This window comes from Brachyhypopomus gauderio, chromosome 16, assembly GCF_052324685.1.
Source record: "Brachyhypopomus gauderio isolate BG-103 chromosome 16, BGAUD_0.2, whole genome shotgun sequence".
In the NCBI taxonomy this organism is placed as follows: domain Eukaryota; kingdom Metazoa; phylum Chordata; class Actinopteri; order Gymnotiformes; family Hypopomidae; genus Brachyhypopomus; species Brachyhypopomus gauderio.
In genome coordinates this window covers 6,255,039-6,274,862 of record NC_135226.1, presented here as the reverse complement: position 1 = coordinate 6,274,862, position 19,824 = coordinate 6,255,039, and the positions used below count along the sequence as shown (strand labels likewise).

Here is a 19,824-nt window from a genome sequence, read left to right as displayed (position 1 = left end):
TACAGTATGTACGTATGTTCCGATTTACACCGAAAATCGATTTACAACGGATCAACGTCATAACCCGGGGACCGCCTGTATTTCAGACATCGGAAGAGCTTCAGAGGTAGCTACAAGATAAATTCAGTATTTTATCTTTATTCTGATTAAGTAAAATTTTTATCAGAAATATAAGAGTGCTTTTTTTTGAGCCGGTACAGGTGGTCAGATGGTCTGGTTCATCCTGGCCGCCTTACGGCGTAAGGTGTAATACATGAACAAAAGCACAAAATGTATGTCCTAATAAACCAACACAAAATATTTATTAAATTTATTAAATTTTATATATATAAACTAACTATAATCATAATACTTGTAATTCTTTTAAACTTTATTTGCATAATTTCTTTGAGTTGTCTGGTATCCTATAATTTACTAACAGTAATGAATAAATAATTAATCATGCCTGTTTTTAACATATTGTGTCTAATATAAATCTTTAGGTTACAGCATTTTCTCAGAATATTAATAGAAATTAGTTTTTATTTCACTATAATGAATACCTGACTTATTTATTATTAATTAATTTAAAGATTAATTATTAAATATTCTAAATATGGTACGCTAACACTCCACCCCCCCCCCCCCCCCCCCGCTCAGAAAAAGTTCAGGCTCAGGAGTTTTGCATACTACAGGAAGGGTCAGAAAGAAACCCAAATACTTGGAGGACTATGAATGTGCAGTGCAGAGTAGTGAATTAAACATTGATTACTGCTACAGAGCTGCAATTGGACTACCACAGACCTACAAGGAGGCTGTAACATCACCGGTAGCTGATAGATGGAAAAAGGCTATGAGAGAAGAAATGTCCTCCTTTAAAGAAAATAACACCTTCTCACTAGTGCCATTACCAGAGGGTAGGCGGACAGTGGGGGGAAGGTGGGTATATGCTCTCAAGGAAGATGATGAAGGGAATGAGACATATAAAGCCAGGTATGTGGCAAAGGGATATAGTCAGGTACAGGGACTTGACTATTCAGAGACATTTTCTCCGACTGCAAACTTAACATCATTACGTGTACTGATACAACTAGCTGCACAACATGACCTTACACTAAACCAGATGGACGTTAAGGCTGCATACTTACACGCACCCATTGACCATGAGATATACATGGACCAACCCGAAGGTTTCCAGGTTAAGTCAGAGGACGGAGTGCAATTTGTGTGCAAATTGAATAAATCTATCTATGGTCTCAAACAATCAGGCAGAAATTGGAATATGATGCTCCATGAGTTCTTGGCCATGAATTTTGTTAGTATGGGTCGATGATATAGTTGTGGCTGCAAGCAATGAAATGTGTCTAAGAGAGGTCAAGGAGAAACTGAAATGTAAGTTTAAAAAGAAAGACCTTGGACATCTCACCCATTTCATTGGGATTGATTTCACCCAAAAAGACGGTTCCATCAAAATGAACCAGTCAAAGTACATAAAGGACATACTGAAAAGATTTGGCATGGCGGAGTGTAAGACCAGAGCCACTCCTAGTGAACTCAAATGTGACCTAACTCCAGACGGGGAACATCTACATCATGACTTGTACTAGGCCTGATATTAGCTGGATCGTGAGTAAACTGTCACAGCACATGTCTGATCCAAGGGAGAAACATATGACAGCTTTGAAGCATGTGTATAGATATTTACAAGGAACTGTAAACTATCAGTTGAGTTATGAAAAGTGTGACAACAAACTAGAGCTGATGGGATACTCAGATGCAGACTGGGCCAATGACATTCTCGACAGAAAGAGCACTACAGGCTATAGTTTCAGCCTAAGTCATAATGGTGCTGTCGTTTCATGGAAAACAAGAAAACAGCAAACAGTTTCTCTGTCAACATGTGAAGCCTTGGCAGCTGAATATGTAGCCTTGGCAGCTACTATCCAAGAAGCGCTCTATCTATCACAACTACTACAGGACATGGACCACACTTTTGAGCAAACAGTGAGAGTGTTTGAGGACAACCAGGGGACTATACGCCTTGCAAAGAACCATGTGAATCGACAGAGGAGCAAACACGTGGACATTAAGTACCACTTCATAAGGTCCAACATTTCACAAGGAAAAATTGTGTTGGTGTACTGTCCTACAGAAAATATGGTTGCAGATGTGTTCACAAAATCTGCCACAAGGGCCAAGATTGAAAAATTTTGTTCATATATGTTTGGAAACTAAGGTTATGACCATAGTGAGTGGCATCATTGAGTGGGGGTGTTGAATGCAATGTATGTCACTGTTGTATTTATTTCTGTGGTTAACTTGACACTACTTTGTCAAGCGGAAGGTTATACTAAAAAGGTTATAATAAAGGCGGATCCCCTCCCCCTCTGCGTTCGGTACACTGTTGGCTCAGTGTGTATGTGTGAGCGAGCTGCAGCGGGGTAGTGTGGCTACCAGTTCAACAGATAACTGTCTCTCGTCTCTTATGTATCTAAACGAGGTAGTACTCCTAAAAGGATGTCTACACAGCCTGGGGGTAGTCGGGGAGAGTCCGACAGAGCAAATGGTGAGAGGTCCGCTGCTGTGGAATCAACACCCTCCGCCCCCCATGAGGATTCTGTCCATCAGTTGCTGGAAGCTCGCTGGTGCCCCATGCAGGCTGAAGTGAAGAACCGTGAACTGAAAGTGCCCAAATGGTGTTCTGAAGGCAGTGAGCTCTTTGCTGTCCTCTGCCAGTGGCACCTGCCAATAACCTTTGCACAAGTCAAGTGTGCTTAGGTATCTGGCCTTGCCCAGACGTTCAATGAGGTCGTCGACCCTTGGCATGGGGTATGGGTCAAACTTTGCCTGCATATTGACTATGCGAAAGTCCAAGCAAAATCTCAGGCTGCTGCCTTTCTTGGGGATCAGGATGACTGGGCTGCTCCACTCGCTGAAGGACAAACCTGAAGCATCATGTCCAGCTCCACCTTCATGACAGGTAGCAGTCGCTCTGGCACCCTATAGCAAGGCTGCTGCAAGGGGTTGTCATCCTTGAGTACCACCTGGTGCTCCACCAGCTCGGTCTGCCCAGGTCGCTGAGTGAAGGGGCCCTCTGGCAGGATGTTGTAGAGGTCATGCTGGCGCTCCTCTCGAGATGGCTGAAGTCCAGCTGGCTCTCCTCCTCTTGACCTTGCAGATACCGTTCGCTGTATTCTTCCTCCTCTTTGACTGCTCGGATGAACAGTGCTGATGCCTCCTGCTATGGCTCTGACTGTAATTCTAGCTCCACCTGCTCTGTCCACCGCTTCAACATGTTGACATGGAAGACTTGATGTTTCATTTGGCAGTCTGGCATGTTGATCTCATAGGTCACCTCTCCTATCTTGCGTGTCACGGTGTAGGGCCCCTGCCATTTCGCCAACAGCTTGTTGTCAGAGCTGGGCAACAACAGCAGTACCTGGTCACCAGGCTGGAAGCTGCGTGTGCTGGAAGACCATGCCTTCTGTCGATCTTGGGACTTGAGGAGGTTTTCTTGGGCCATGACAGTCACAGCAGTCAGCTTTTCTCATCTTCAAGACGTAGGAGGTGATGTCCGTCTGCTCCGTTGCCTCTCTGGCCCAGGTCTCCAGCACGTCCAGTGGGCCCCGCACCTGGCGTCCGTAAAACAGATCGAAAGGAAAGAACCCTGTTGACTCTTGGGAGACCTCTCTGTACGCGAACAACAGGTAGGGTAGCCACTGGTCCCACTCTTTTCCGCTGTCATCCACAAACTGTCTAAGCATGTTCAGGAGGGTCTGATTGAACCGCTCGACGAGTCCATCCATCTGTGGGTGATAGGGAGTGGTGCGCTTTATCCCTAACAGGACATAAACAAATGGCGAGATGTGGAATGCTTACACCAGGTAAACCGACAGCAAACGGGAGTGTAAATGCAGTGCTACTCACGCAGTAGGTCAGCTGGAGTTTAAAAAATGCCGGCAGATAGTTGCCTCTGCACCTGTGCGCTTGTTTGAGTGACTGGGTGTATGAGTGTGTGTGATTGGCGTAAGTTTCACAGCTCATCCATGACATTATGAATTAAGCATTTTCTCATTAGGACAGAGGAGGACTCACCAATCGCAAGCTGCAGCCTAGTCCAATTATTCAGGCACACAGCTTTGACTATGTTAGTTCCGTGATCTCACCAGTGTGATCCTCTGGGAAAAAGCAGGTTTGTAGGCACGACTTGTCAATGTAATGAACAGTAAGACATGTTCTACTGGACCACAGATCGGTAGTTGTGGAGAAGTGGGTCACATTTCTTAGATGGTGAGTCAAGTTTTCTCTTGATGAAAAGTATAACTTGGGCAGAGATTTTTCTGCAAAATATTTGCAACAGGGCAATTCATATTTTGGTGTCTTATAAGGAGGTTTTTGAATCCAGGCCTTTCTAATACAATGACTGGGGTCATGTCTTTAGCGATGTAGGTGGATATAGCAGCAGTGATTTCAAACTATCTTGAACTTTTTTTGTCATATGGGATTGCTTTTGAAAACGAAAGCAGCCTTTGCTTCTGGGCTGGTTGCATTTGCGTTTTATTTGGTGGACATGCTGAGTTTCAGGCATTCTTCATTCTGTAATGGGTGGCTTTTCAAATGGTGAAACTGATTTGTGGTACTGCTACCTTTTGCTGCAATATGTTTGCATCATATTTTACAAATAACGGTTGTTTGTTCCACACCATCTTGGTGAAACCCAAACCATTGTCAGACAATGGATCCAGTGCTGTTTTTCTTCAGAACCAATTCGTCCATCTCCATCTTGTTTCTTGGCGCCTAACATTGCCAACTTGCTTTGTTATTAGTTTTCTCAGTACCTGTGCTGTTTTCTTTTGAAGCAATTCATCTGCCTGTGTCTTGTTCCTTAGCGCTTAATACTAACTCTCTTTGACATTCGCTCTCTGCACCTCAATGTCTCATCTCTACATACACATACACCCCCAGCAGCACAGGTGGGGGGGACCAATGTTGGTGAACTAAGAGGGGGATTTGAACTAAACACCAAAGCAGCTTTCACGCTGGCAGATAGAAGCAAATTTATACTCGATGTTTGCGATATAACATTTTATATCTCAAAGATAACATACATCGATACATCGAGTATATTCGATATATCGCCCATGCCTACAAGGAAGGAGCATAACTCAGAAACTGTAGTGGGAGGAGGCCAATTAGCCACAGCAGATAACTTCTTTGGGTCTGTGGACACCCCCTTATCCGACTCTAGATAACTCAGATACTTGACGTCAGAAGAAACAACATTTTTCCAACTTGGCCTTCAACCCTGCTTGACCTAGTCGAGACACACCAAGTCCAAGCTACTCATTTACATTTACATTTACATTTATGGCATTTAGCAGACGCTCTTATCCAGAGCGACTTACAAAAGTGCTAAGTGTTTAGTCAGAATATGCATCTCTATCTAGTATAAACAGGTTTAAGTCCAAACTACTCAAGCTCAAGCACTGCCATAAACAGTTTCCAGTGCTGATACCTAGAAAGAAGACAACAAAATATAAGATTAGACATAGAGCAATACCTAGCAAGACTGAAATACCTACAAGACTACATTAGCAAGTGTTCCCAGAGATAAAGTGCAATTACGATTTATACCAATACTTCAGTAGATTAGTGCTTATAAGTGCTTTACAAAGAGATGGGTCTTCAGTCTGCGTTTGAAAACCGTGAGAGAGTTCGCTGTTCGGATAGCCAGTGGAAGTTCGTTCCACCATCTGGGAGCCAGGACAGAGAAGCATCTTGTCGCGTGTCTTCCATGAATCTTGAGGGATGGGGGGTCAAGCCGAGCCGTACTTGAAGCGCGAAGGGCTCGAGGTGCGGATCGACTCTTGACCATTGCCATATGGTATGAAGGAGCTGGTCCATTTTTGGCTTTGTAGGCAAGCATCAGAATTTTAAACTGTATGCGAGCAGCCACGGGAAGCCAGTGAAGGGAGCGCAGCAGTGGAGTGACATGAGTGAACTTGGGTAGATTGAAGACAAGCCTTGCTGCTGCATTCTGGATCAGTTGCAAGGGCCTGATGGCCTGCAGAGGAAGACCAGCCAGGAGAGAGTTGTAGTAGTCGAGCCTTGAAATGACAAAAGACTGGACAAGCACCTGGGAGGCCTCCTGAGAAAGGAAGGGTCGGATACGTCGGATGTTGTAGAGAAAAGTATCTGCATGACCGAGTCAGGTTCGTAATATGGGCAGAGAATGACAACTGGTCATCCAGAGTCACCCCAAGGTTTCTTGCATCTTTAGACGGAACAATCAAAGAGTTCTCGAATGAGATGGCAAGATCCTGCTGAGGACCTGTAGCTCCAGGGATGAACAGCAGCTCAGTCTTGCTGGGATTGAGCTTTAGATGCTGAGCTGCCATCCATGAAGAGATGTCACTTAGACATGCCGAGATACGGCTGCAAACCTGAGTATCAGATGGTGGGAAGGAAAGCATTAGTTGAGTGTCATCAGCATAGCAGTGGTACAAGAAACCTGGAGCAGGTTCTGAGTGAGAAAGAGAGACAGTTGGTTGTATACAGCACGCTCAAGAATTTTTGATAGGTAAGAAAGGAGTGATACCGGTCGGTAGTTGCAGACATCTGAGCTGTCCAGGGTGGGCTTCTTCAGAATTGGGACCACTCTGGTAGTCTTGAATGCAGCTGGGTCCTGGCCTGATGACAAGGAGCTGTTCATGATGAACGTGATGAAGGGTAACAGATCCATGGAGACTGTTACGACCCTCGGCTAGGTCTAGGAAGGTGAGAGTCATAACATAGGTGTTTAAGGAGCTGGTGCAGTGTGACCAGGAGAGGAAACAACCAAAACGCCAGTGCTCCGATGCTGACGGGGCAGGTGGGGAGGACCTGGCTGGCCTGAAGGAAAGAGGACACAAAAGGTTAACTGCAGACGAGAGTGAAGAAAGCAATGTATCTGTGGCTGTATCCAAGGAAAGAGATAGAAAGGAATCAGGATGTGGAAGGGTAGTAAGGATAGTTGAAGCCAGAGATGAGTGAGAGATGGAGTGCAGGTTACGTCGTGAGAATGACGAGCCTGAAGGAGATGCATTGACAGGGAGAGCAGTAAGGGAGAATGGGAAAGATAGAAAGTGATGATCTGAGCAGTGCATGGGGGTTACGGTCATATCCAGCGCTGGGGCCGGTCTGCTGAAGATCAGGTCTAGGATGTTGCCTGCTCTGTGCGTTGGAGGGGTCAGGTTGAGAGCAAGGTTGAAGAATGAGAGCAGCGGTTCGAGACATAATGACTGCAGCTTGTTCGATGGAAGATTGAAGTCACTGAGGAGAATCAATGGGGTTCCATCAATGGGGAAGAGACTCAGAAGAACATCCAACTCGTCTAGGAAGTTACCTAGAAGAGAAGGAGGGCGGTAAATGACAATTATATGCAGTTTAGTGGGGAAAGATACAGTAACAGCATGATATTCAAAAGAAGATATAGAGAGATGTGAGAATGAAAGTGGAGTGACAAGAGCAAACCTGTGCCTCCACCCCTGCCAGTCTGTCTCGGAGAGTGGGAGAAGTTAAAGGCAGAGGATAGGGCTGCTGGAATCGCAGAGTTCTCAAATACTGATCTATAGTAAACGAAAACACAATCATGTCATTAAGGCAGTTCTGGTCACTTTTCCATCAGTCTCTGAAAGGTGCTAGGGGCATTACACAAGACAAAAGGCATCCGATTAAATTGGAATAAACCCAAAGGAGTACAGAAGGAGTACTTTGGGCGGTTACCCTTGGTAACTGAAATCTGATGGTACCCACTGGCCAAATCCATAGTTGAAAACCACTGGGCACCTGATAAGGCATCTAAAGTTTTCATTGATCCTAGGCAACGGGAATGCATCCTTCCTAGTCTTATTGTTAAGCTGACAGTAATCAACACACATACAGAGGTTACCATCCTATTTCTTAACCAGGACAGTAGGTGAGGCATAAGGACTACAACTGTCCTGGACATTCTGGCTCTCAAGCAGCTGTCAAATATGAGCCCTGACAGAGGCATACTTAGATCAGAGCCGGCCCTGATCAATGTGGTGCCCTAGGCGAGATTTTGGTTGGTGCCCCCTGTATCATCAATCATCGGGTTGATTGTGTCACTATTAAAGAAACAAATAAAAAGCAAATGACTTAAATATTACCATAGAACGTGTGTGACTCAAACAACGACGAGCACAGGACGCTGCGCGAATGCACAAACCCCACGAGGTGAGACGGATTATCACAAGACGCACCCGCACCCACGGAGATCTACAGACGCAGACAAGTAGACGCAGACAACGTTAACACACGCCCAAAAGGGAGGGGTCGGGGACCGTAACATGACAGTTCTGTTCTTATATTCGCACTTTAAAGAAAAATACACGTTAAACATTTTATACTTTCAGTTTATTAAGTGTGAGCACTTTTAAAATAAAAATGCATTTGGTAGCAACAGCTTTTGAGTGAATTCTTAATTATTTCAATCATAATAATAATGCACTGGTTAGTGTCCCAGTAGGAGTCCACTGTTGCAGACACTTCAAATATGTCCTGTTTATTGTCCTGGATTACCTTTATTGAAGGTAGATTTATGATTACCCTTTTCACCAGTCTTCCAGCCATCAGTAACTACCAACTACCAGTAACTATTTGCTAAATAATATCGATATAATACTAGTTTTAACATGTTGCTTCTGTACATAGTCAGGAAACAGCTCAAATACATTTTTAATAACACTAAACCCCGAATTGGATCGAATCAGATCGAATCGATTAAATTGGATTAAATCGAAATAAATCGATTCTTAATCTTCAGAATCGGAATCGGATCGATTCTTGGAATTTGAATCGATACCCAGCCCTATTGTGAGTTAAGCGAGCTGGTTTCAAAGAAAAACACCACAGCTACAGATTGGCAACATTTTGGATTTGTTTCAAATAAAAATGAGAGACCATTGGAGCACGCCCCCACGATTCTAATTCGATGATATGATTGGTTGATAAAACTGCCAATCTATAATAAAAGCTCTCTAAGTAAAAGGGCCTTTCTCTCTTTTACCTAGAAACAACGGTGTGAAATATTCTGATTGGTTGATTTTTTATTTCACCGCTGAGGTTTTTTTCAAGCACAAGTACGAAAAGTGGATTTGAAAGCCGATTTATAGGAAAAATACAAATTATTGGTGAAGCGTTATTAACATATATTACATATAATAGATAAATCATCCTTTTTAAGATCAATTAACCTTCAGAGATGGCGTTGAAGTCCCTGACGCTTCGCCAATGGTATAGTAATTCACCACATATTACCATTATATTAACTGTTTTTTGCCGCCTTTCCTCCTCCACGTTTCTCATTTTTCTACCCTGGGCACCAGAGGACTTCTGCCTTTTTGACATCTTTACAAATGCCTTGGCCAGGTTGGCGCGCGGGTGATAGGTGTCGTGTGTTGTTATTATAAGAATTATTAATTTGACTAATATTATTAAACAATGAAATTATGATTATGTGGACTTTGCTTGTTTTCACATTTATTAATTGTTCATTTGTTAAAAAAAAAAAAAAAAAAACCGCATGCACGCAAGCGCCCCCCTGGACAGCACGCACCCCTAGCATTTGCCTATATCGCCTAATGGAAGGGCCGGCCCTGACTTAGATGGAGGGATACGCCTGTACCTCTGTCTCACTGGCACATTGTCCAGCAAGAGAATATCGTGGGGAATTAACCTAGTGCAACCAATATCTCCTTCTGAAAGGGAAAACACAGCAGAATACTTCCCAGGGAGAGATTGTACCTTTCCCTGATCTACTTGAGACAGCACAGACAAAACTAAAGTCTCAATCTACACCAAAATGGAGCTGTATGAACCTGAACCTGGGTGGCCACCAGAGAGGATTCATTCACCTCTATAACTCCCACAGGCAGACTCACAACATGCATTCTAGTCAACAAACCTAAGGGATAATGTGAGGGTAAGGCCTCCCTGGTGCAGCCCACATCTCCTTGCACCGGGCTAGGGCTGCCCACCGCTCTGGGCACGTGTGATCCACAGCCCCCTAGTAATCACTAGTGTGTGTGTGTGTTCTAACTGCACAGATGGGTTAAAAGCAGAGAACAAATTTCGATTGCGGTGAAAAAAATCACAATTGACAAAATATGGCACATTTACATTAAATTTTTTTATTTACCACTGGCACATATACCATCTACCTTCACTAGAGAGACAGAAACCAACAGGCCATCAGGCAAAGGACCCAAACTATCAGAAGGTTCCACTAAATACACTCACTGAGCTGACTGGTACATGTAGCTGCAACCATCTTGAATGTACCTGCTGTTATATATAGAGGCCTTCACCACCTTATTCTAGCTACCCCTGTGGCTCCCATAGAGGGAACATCAGAAGCCTGATGACAGTACTGCAGAGCTTCCTGCCAAGTTGACGACGCATACACAGCTGGGGGAAGATCAAACACAGCAGGACCATGTTGATAAAAAAGTTCCTGATAACACTCTTGAATAGCATTTATGCCCAACACACAGGGAATCGTGGGTGTACCAGCATCTAAAGAATCTTTAATTACCAACCAACCATGATTAGGGAGGGACTTTCCAAGTTCCACTACAGTAAGTTCAACATATCCCACATAAGGGATTTCTAGTCCATTAGCTGCACAAACCTGCAACCACCGATAAGGATGCAAGTACCCCTGAAGGTGTTGATGAAAGAAACTCTCGACTATAGACCCCATGTCAAGCAAGCAATTAAGCACCAGTCCTCCCAACCAGATGGCCACTTTTGGGCACTGCCCAACTAAGGATGGGATGGTAAACTGATGTGAAAAATTCTGTGGGGTAAAATTTTAAAAGTAAATACGTTAGATTAGTTACTTTAGTAGTAACATTCAGCAGCAAAATTAGTTTTTCTAATACTCACTTTATTGGAAGTCTATTTTTAACAGCATTACGGTCAGATGCAAAAGTGTAACTGAGCCAAGAAGAAAGCAAAAATGTATATTTTACTAAGGACAAAAAAAGTAACACACAGTTACTTGGATAAGTAACTTTAATTTGATCACTGGACTGGAAATAGTAACTCGTTATATTACTCATTACTGACAATAAGTGATAAGATTAGAGTTACTGACATCACTGCTGGAGACTGTGACGGGCAGGGTGAGCGAAAATAAATGGAAGCGATCACGCCAAGTCTCAGGGAAAAAGGATGGTTTAATATGTAAAGTGCGCAAACCAAAACCCGTGAACTGATCCGAATTAAGGATATAATAACCAGCAGTCAACTGGTACAAAGACAAGACATATATAGATGAACAAACGACCCTCAGGTGAGACGGATCGCGGGCTCCGCCCACCTGAGGGACGAACACAACACCACACCAACAGGACAAGCTGCTGCTGTAGATGGGGGCGACCAGTAGGGGGCCGCCGTACCGTGACAGATCCCCCCTCCAAGCCGCACTCCCCTCCACCGGCTGTGCGGCCTACAGCAGCAGCACACAAAACAAAGGGGCAGGCAGGCAGGGACAAGGGACACACCCCCTGTAGTTCCAGAGCTAAAACACAAACACAGGTTAGCTCGCCTACCTGGGTGGGACCCTGGACCGACTGGGCCATCAACAAGACAAAACCACGCCCCGGTCGGTCACAGAGCCCTCACGCCCTAACCGGCATTAAGCCGCATAGCCCCACAGGTGCGAGGACAACGGGCCACGGCTCCTTGTCCGTCCGGGGTGTATGTGTGTGCAAGTTACCTCCCTGGGGCGTGGCTACGTCACCCCCAGGACCCCGTGGAAGGGTCTCCGTCTTGTGCAGGAGCTCTTCAGACCGGAGCCCCATGGTCCCCAAACATCCGGGGCCCCAACCCTCTACGGAGGGGCTCTTTAAGACCGGGCTCCGGTCACCCCACAACATAAGGGGGCTCCTGCCAGGTGGAGACCTCCACAAGGCCCAGGAACGCCACGATCCACCGCCAGGGAGAAACACCTGCACATAAAACACAAATGCACACACACCAACACAATACACATACGCGCACTACCCTGATCCCCCCTACAATGGGGGAGGGGTCTCCATCTCAGCAGGGGACTTCCACCTGCTCAGGAGAACCCCCCACGTTCCTGGTCAGGGCCTCCCTCTGGAGCGACGCCCTCCGTGCCACTCTCCGTGGCACGGGACCATCACTGGTCCACCCCCAACACACACTCAAGGGGGAGGAGCATGTGTGGAATTACATACAACATATCACAGGCACGCGAGAACAACACACACGCAAAGACTACACAAACAAAAAACAGTGTACAAACAATGAACGAACGGGACTCTTACATGCGCGCTCGGTAGTATTGTGACGTGCCGCTCAGGTTCGCAGTCGCTCCCCCACACAAAACACAAGACGACAGGGGAGCGAGGCGACAGTGATGAGCGGCACCCGTGTCACACACGAAACACTAAACATATAACACCACGAGCACGCACACTGGTCCACACGCCCATTCACACGTACACTTCACCCACACAAAACATGAAGAGTATACAGGGAAGACGCCCTGGTCCTCGCCGTGCAACACACAAAACAAACGCACGGCGAAACTCTTCCGACACACAAACAACGGACATGAAGAGCTGTCTCAGGGCAGACTGCCCTGGTCCTCGCCGTGCTACACACACAGACACACACACACAACACAAAAGCATGGCGAAGCTCTTCAAACAAAACACCACGCAGACAAACACTTACCACGAGACATGACCACGAACGAAGGAGAAAGTAAAGGAGACTGGCGGCTTCCGAAAGTGGCTGGTTATTCTGTGACGGGCAGGGTGAGCGAAAATAAATGGAAGCGATCACGCCAAGTCTCAGGGAAAAAGGATGGTTTAATATGTAAAGTGCGCAAACCAAAACCCATGAACTGATCCGAATTAAGGATATAATAACCAGCAGTCAACTGGTACAAAGACAAGACATATATAGATGAACAAACGACCCTCAGGTGAGACGGATCGCGGGCTCCGCCCACCTGAGGGACGAACACAACACCACACCCACAGGAGAAGCTGCTGCTGTAGACGGGGGCGACCAGTAGGGGGCCGCCGTACCGTGACAGAGACTGTACAAGCCACACTTACAAAATTTTGTAAAAAATCTTAAAAAAAGAAAACCAGTCCACACACACACAGCCCAAGTGCACAAAAATAAAAAGAAATCTCCCAAGAAGGTAGACCCCCCCACCCCCCATCAACAATTTACGTTGTAGTTTTGCTTCAATTTTACATCCACTATGACAGTATTGGTATAGGTCTGAAAATTGTCTGGCCCACAGGTCAGAGCTCTCTGCCAAATCTGGCCCGCATAAAAATATAGTTGAATAGCCCTGAGGTAGACAATCAGCCATGGACACCACATGCACAGGGTCATTTTGAAGGAACAGAAAAGACACACTTGGTTAATAACAAGCAATTATATAATGTCCAAGACCTACCCTCAAGACCTACCCACAGCATATACTACAGCCAGTCAAAAAAAAAAAAAAAAACACAATACAAACTTGCATTGAACAAGAACCCACCAATTCAAATAACCAATAGTGGGGTTAACTCAATAAAACACAAAAGAAAAAAAAAAAAGAAAACAGGAAAAATTAAACAATAAAATCACAAGAAAGATTATTGCACACTTTCTGAAAATCCTATAAACTTAATTTCAATTCTCCAATATCACTGTGTTTGTCTGCTATAGGCTATGATATACAGGTGCTTCTAAAAAAATTACCATATTGTGATAAAGTTCATTATTTTCTGTAATGTACTGATAAACATTAGACTTTCATATATTTTAGATTCATTACACACAACTGAAGTAGTTCAAGCCTTTTATTGTTTTAACATTGAGGATATTGGCAAAAAAGAAAAAAAATCTAAAAAAATTTGCATATTTCATCCGACCAATAAAAGAAAAGTGTTTTAATACAAAAAAAGTCAACCTTCAAATAATTATGTTCAGTTATGCACTCAATACTTGGTAGGGAATCCTTTTGCAGAAATTACTTCAATGCGGCGTGGCATGGAGGCAATCAGCCTGTGGCACTGCTGAGGTGTTGGGTCTTGCGTCTCAACTTTCTCTTCACAATATCACACAGATTATCTATGGGATTCAGGTCAGGAAAGTTGGCAGGCCAATTGAGCACAGTAATACCATGGTCAGTAAACCATTTAGCAGTGGTTTTGATAAAACACAGTGGACCAACACCAGCAGCTGACACGGCACCCCAGACCATCATTGACTGTGGGTACTTGACACTGGACTTCTGGCATTTTGGCATTTCCTTCTTCCCAGTGTTCCTCCAGACTCTGGCACCTTGATTTCCGCTTCTGTCAGTTTCTGGTTCAAAAGTGGCTTGACCTGGGGAATGCGGCACCTCTAGCCCATTTCCTGCACACGTCTGTGCACTGTGGCTCTGGATGTTTCTACTCCAGACTCAGTCCACTGCTTCCGCAGGTCCCCCAAGGTCTGGAATCGGCCCTTCTCCACAATCTTCTTCTCGTTGTGCAGCATTTTCTGCCACACTTTTTCCTTTCCACAGACATCCCACTGAGGTGCCTTGGTACAGCACTCTGGGAACAGCCTATTCGTTCAGAAATGGCAGTCTTACCCATGATTACGGTTTTGAGTAATGAATCAGGCTGGGAGTTTTTAAAAGCCTCAGAAATCTTTTGCAGGTGTTTAGAGTTAATTCGTTGATTCAGATGATTAGGTTAATAGCTCGTTTAGAGAACCTTTTCATGATATGCTAATTTTGTGAGATATGAATTTTGGGTTTTCATGAGCTGTATGCAAAAACAAACAGAGTATTACAATTTAAAGAGTAGGCTATTAAAATACAGTATTAAAATAAATAATAATTAAAAAACAGTAATAAAATAAAAGACCTGAAATATTTCAGTTGGTGTGCAATGAATCTAAAATATAAGGAAGTTTTTTATCATTACATTATGGAAAAGAATGAACTTTATCACAATATGCTAATTTTTTTAGAAGGACCTGTATTTAACTGAAATTGGTGATCTGAACAATCTATGATTTATAAAGTAAAATCATGAAAATTATCAGGGGTGCCCAAACTGTTGCATACCAATGTAACTACAGTATCCCTATGGTCTATCTACAGGTAGGAAGGTCAGTGTGACCTGCTAAGGAGGGAACAGACTTCCACAGAGATCAAAGTTTAAGGTGTGTGTGACATTAACACAAGCTCTTGAAAGCCATCCACATAGCATTGAATCCACACAACTAAACAGTTTTCCTGGAAACTAGAGCCAACGTTCCTCAGCAGTGTGACCTTTCAGATCTCGGGAAGGGCAGACCGAGGCCACTGTGCTTGCCACTGACAGAACAGTCAATCGCTTAGAGAAGCCTAAATTACAGTAAGTAACAAACAAATAACCCATATCCCATTGTTTTATCAACACCATGATCTAATTTAATAAAAAGTTTTGCAGCACTGGTGCAATTTTGACTACTTTCCTGTACACGTGTACACTTTATTCCAAATTTATGTATGTATGTATATGTATGTATATATTAATAATCAAATTTAAAAAGTATTCAAAGAATACAGAAAAACTGTATTGTACATAAGAACATTCTTGCCATTATGAATGTCTTTCTGATAAGAAACTGTGATTTACACTTCAGTTTGAATTTGTCCTTGAAATTGACCCATCTGGGCAGTGAGAACACACACACACACACTAGTGAACACTAGGGGGCTGTGGTACACATGTACCCAGAGCGGTGGGTAGCCCTAGCCCTAGTGCCAGGGGAGCAGTTGGGGTTAAGTTCCTTGCTCAAGGGCACTTCAGCCATGGCCAAGCATAGAACATGGCTGCGCCATCTTGCAATTTTCTTTAAAATATCTTGCCATTATAAATGTGTTTTACACATATTTTGGATCTTTGCTTGACATGTGCCTGCTGTGTGTGGAAACTAGTGGGTGAGATGTGCAAAAAAAGAATGCGTAGTTCAGGTGTTGTATTCTTCTCTGCCAGATCTCATTCCCCTACTATGCAAGTATGAAAGAATAAGCTATATAACCATTAACATATTAACTCACAATTAAGATATTGTAGGAAGATTCACAAGAAGCATATCAGTGGGTGCCATGTAGAGATGCTTCCAGAAGTCAGCATTTTTTACAACCATAATTTACTGTTTTACATTTAAGAAAAGTATACACAGGTTCTGGTCATTTCAATGAATTATGTTAAAAGTACAAAACAGCTCCAAAGACTCATATGATGCTAATGCACTACCATGTGCCACATGAAAAACTCTGCATGACGTTAAAATTGCATGACGTTAATTATGTGTGACAGCTTCTGGGTCACCTCATGGAGAATAAACATTTCATCATAATTTGCAAACTGCTGCCATCTTCTGTTCATAAAAAAAGTGCAGACAGTTTGTTACTGATTAGAAGAATGAAATTGCTTTCTATTAGGTAGGGTAAGGACATGCCTTTGAATGTGTTAAAATAACATCAAAAGAAGAAAGATGGAAGATCAAATACAGCACCTAGTAGCCAAGGCTTCCCAGTGCCATCTGTGAAAGTAAAAACGCCACTAAGATTTGAAAAACAATATTAATAATTTCAAATTATTAAAAATTATTTAAAAATTTTAGACATAAACAATACAACAGCATGTTATGTCTACAGATTCTGAGGAATATATCCTTTGTTTAATGAACCTGAAAGCTTTGGTCCTATTTTCTTCTGTTCCTAAACCAGAGATAACAGGGCTCATTGCTGCAGGGTCAGGGTGATGAGCAGCTTGTGAAGTGGGAAGCCTCCATCACTGCCTTGGTGACATTGTGTGTCCCAACAATTACATCGAGCACACCTGCCAATCCAATGCCAAAGAATTTCTGCTTTGTCTGAATTTGATAAGGAACTTGATAAAGTTATGGACCCTTGCAGAGGGCATTTGACACGGCATTCACCACACAACTCACAAATACATTGCGCACACACACTGCACCCCCGGAACTACACTGTTACAAGCAATAGCTTTGCTAAATCCTCCTTATGTAGTCAACCTACAGTATTTTTAGTGAAACACCGAGATTGACCGCACACCAAGAGTGTAGACATATACAGTATATAAAAAAAACAAACAGACCACATAGTTGGTATAACATCCATACCAAAAATAGGAGGTGGTAGCTTACCCAAAAGCAGCTACTGAATATCTAAAATATAAGTATCTTCTAAATGTTGAATATAGTGTTATGGTTTGAAAATTGAGCCAGATTTATATAGTGCACCTTTAAGCATCAAACAGTTATTTTAAAAATGTACCCTTAAAACAATTTTTCCAGGAGAGGGCGCCATTGCTCTTTTTAATGATAGTCATGGCTCACTTTTCGGATCCATTCATAAGGCAGATAAGGTAATCTAACAGTCAAATCAGGGAAAGAAAATCTGTTAATCAGTGTTTTAGAAAAGACAGCACATCTAACATGGAGACTGAGCTCTGAACAGGAAAAATGCAACACTTCTTATTAAAATCTTAATTTGCAGCTATGGATTACTAATTAGATCTGCTTTGTCAACTGGAAATTAAACAAATGTATTTTCCCTAGTTTGTTTCCTTTCTGTAGATCTTATTTTAAACCTGAATTTGTGTAAATTGTGATTGGTTTATTTATTTATTTGTCCCTGACCTAAAAAGAAAAACATTTTCCTCATATATGATTTAACACAAAGAAAGTATGTACTGCTGATACTTTAACCACAGCAGGCCTATCAGTCCTGCCTTTGTTAGTAGTGCAGTGGGTAGACATCCTAAAACCATACAAAACATGTAAAGAATTTAATGTTTTTTGAGGTCAAGATTTATTGAAAACTTTAAATGCATATGGTTTCCTGACATCTGCCAGCTCCAGTCTGAATTCATGTTTGTTTGGGAGCACAGTAGTTAACTGAATAAACAACATAATTGGATTACATTAATTCGATTTTCAGGTAACATTAGAATTTCAGATTTTGGTCATTGGGTCTTCAATGAACATGGGAGATCAACATAAATGCGAATTTATGAGAAACACAAATGCAGAAGGACTTGCCTCATTGAGCACTTTACTTGCAGCGAGTAAAGTCTGATAAATATGGAAATAAATCATTTTTATTTAAAACATCATCATGTCTACAGATTATGATGGATAGACCATTCGCTTAACAGACTTTAAAACTTTGGTTCTAATTTCCTTTGTCCGTAAGCCATAGATGATTGGGTTCAATGTTGGAGGCAATATCATGGCGGCCACACCACTAAACTGTCTTAAATGTTGGGGACTATCTGTGAGCCTGTATGAAATAACTGTAAAAAGGCCTAAACATTCAAAAATGATGAAAACTGTTAAATGTGTCGCACATGTCTGCAGCGCCTTGCTATGCGTATCTGAGCTTTTGTTTCGGAAACAGGCTATGAGAATCTGCAGGTATGTAAATGCAATTAGGCCTACGGTTGCTACCTGACAGACAGCTACAGTCAATAGTCCATATATATTATTAATAGCCATGTTCCCACAGGTTAGCTGGAGCAGAGAGGGATTGTCACAGTATGTATTTGTCAGGAGAGATCGACACCGTGGTAAACGCAGCAGCAGGATGAAAAGCACAGCTATCATAACGATGTTTGAAATCCAGACCATGGAGATGATTCTCATTATGTGTGTACTATTCATAATTGTGTTGTATCGCATTGGTCGGCATATCGCAACGTATCTGTCATACGCCATAGCAGTCAAAATAAACACTGCACCTGTTGCATATACATGTATAAAGAAAGCTTGGGTAACACAGGTTGAAAATGGTATGGTTCTGGTATCCCACAAGAGTTCTTTGATAACCTGTGGAAACAGAGCTGTGGAGCCCATGAGATCATTTACAGGCAGGTTTAACAACAGCATGTACATGGGCTGATGAAGGCTCTTATTTAGAATTATGGTTAATAAAAGGACGGAGTTACAGAACAGAATGATCATGTAGCCAAGTATGGCAAAGAAAACTGAAGGGATGATGGTTTCTGATGGTATATTGAAGCCTTGAAGTGTCAGCATAGACGATTCATTTGTGAAGTTGTTCATTCTTGAATTATTTTAAGCCTGTGTTGATAAAACAAAGTTGATTATTGTTAAAGCTTCTAATTCCAATATGTTGAACAAAGAATACTTATTACAGACCAATTAAACAGTATAGAAATTTTAACTGGAGAAAAATACATCAAGACTTGTTGCTTATTTTTGTTCATTAATTTCTGCAATATATACTCCCCATCTACTGAGACTCTGACAATTTTGTACAATCTTTACCATTTTTGTGAGGTGCCAAATGTTCAATTTGTGTGCATTCTGTATGTGTCCAGTGAAAACATCACAGAACTCTTTAAGTGTCACAGAGCAAAAGTACCAACAAGGGACACACCCACTTCTACACACACACACACACACACCCTCTTTCACCCACTCCCACTCACAGGCTCCGCCCCTTCCTCCTCTCCTCACCTGCACACTGCCAAGCCGAGAGGTTGTATGACGTCTGTCCCTGAGTGACTGCCTAGCTCTGCTCCACTGCTATGCCTGGCTTTTGTGTTGTTTGTTCACATCAACCATTACGTTAAGCACTGGTGTTTTATGGTCTTCAGAATGCTGGCTTTACAAGATGTTTAATGATGTATGTTATTGGGATGTGACAGAGAAATATCCCTGTTTGCACATGGGTAAAGATGAGCTTATTGCAGATGAACAATTCTG

The 19,824-nt window shown here is 42.8% G+C and overlaps 1 protein-coding gene across 1 annotated transcript; it reads right to left on the bottom strand.

Moving 5' to 3' along the window:
* Positions 1-18,222: 18,222 nt before the first annotated feature.
* On the bottom strand, positions 18,223-19,158 carry LOC143478320 (olfactory receptor 52D1-like). Its single transcript, XM_076977279.1, has 2 exons — positions 18,834-19,158; positions 18,223-18,692 (listed from the first exon to the last, which is right to left on the bottom strand). The coding sequence occupies exons 1-2, from the start codon at positions 19,156-19,158 to the stop codon at positions 18,223-18,225; spliced, it is 795 nt and encodes a 264-aa protein (XP_076833394.1).
* Positions 19,159-19,824: the final 666 nt, after the last annotated feature.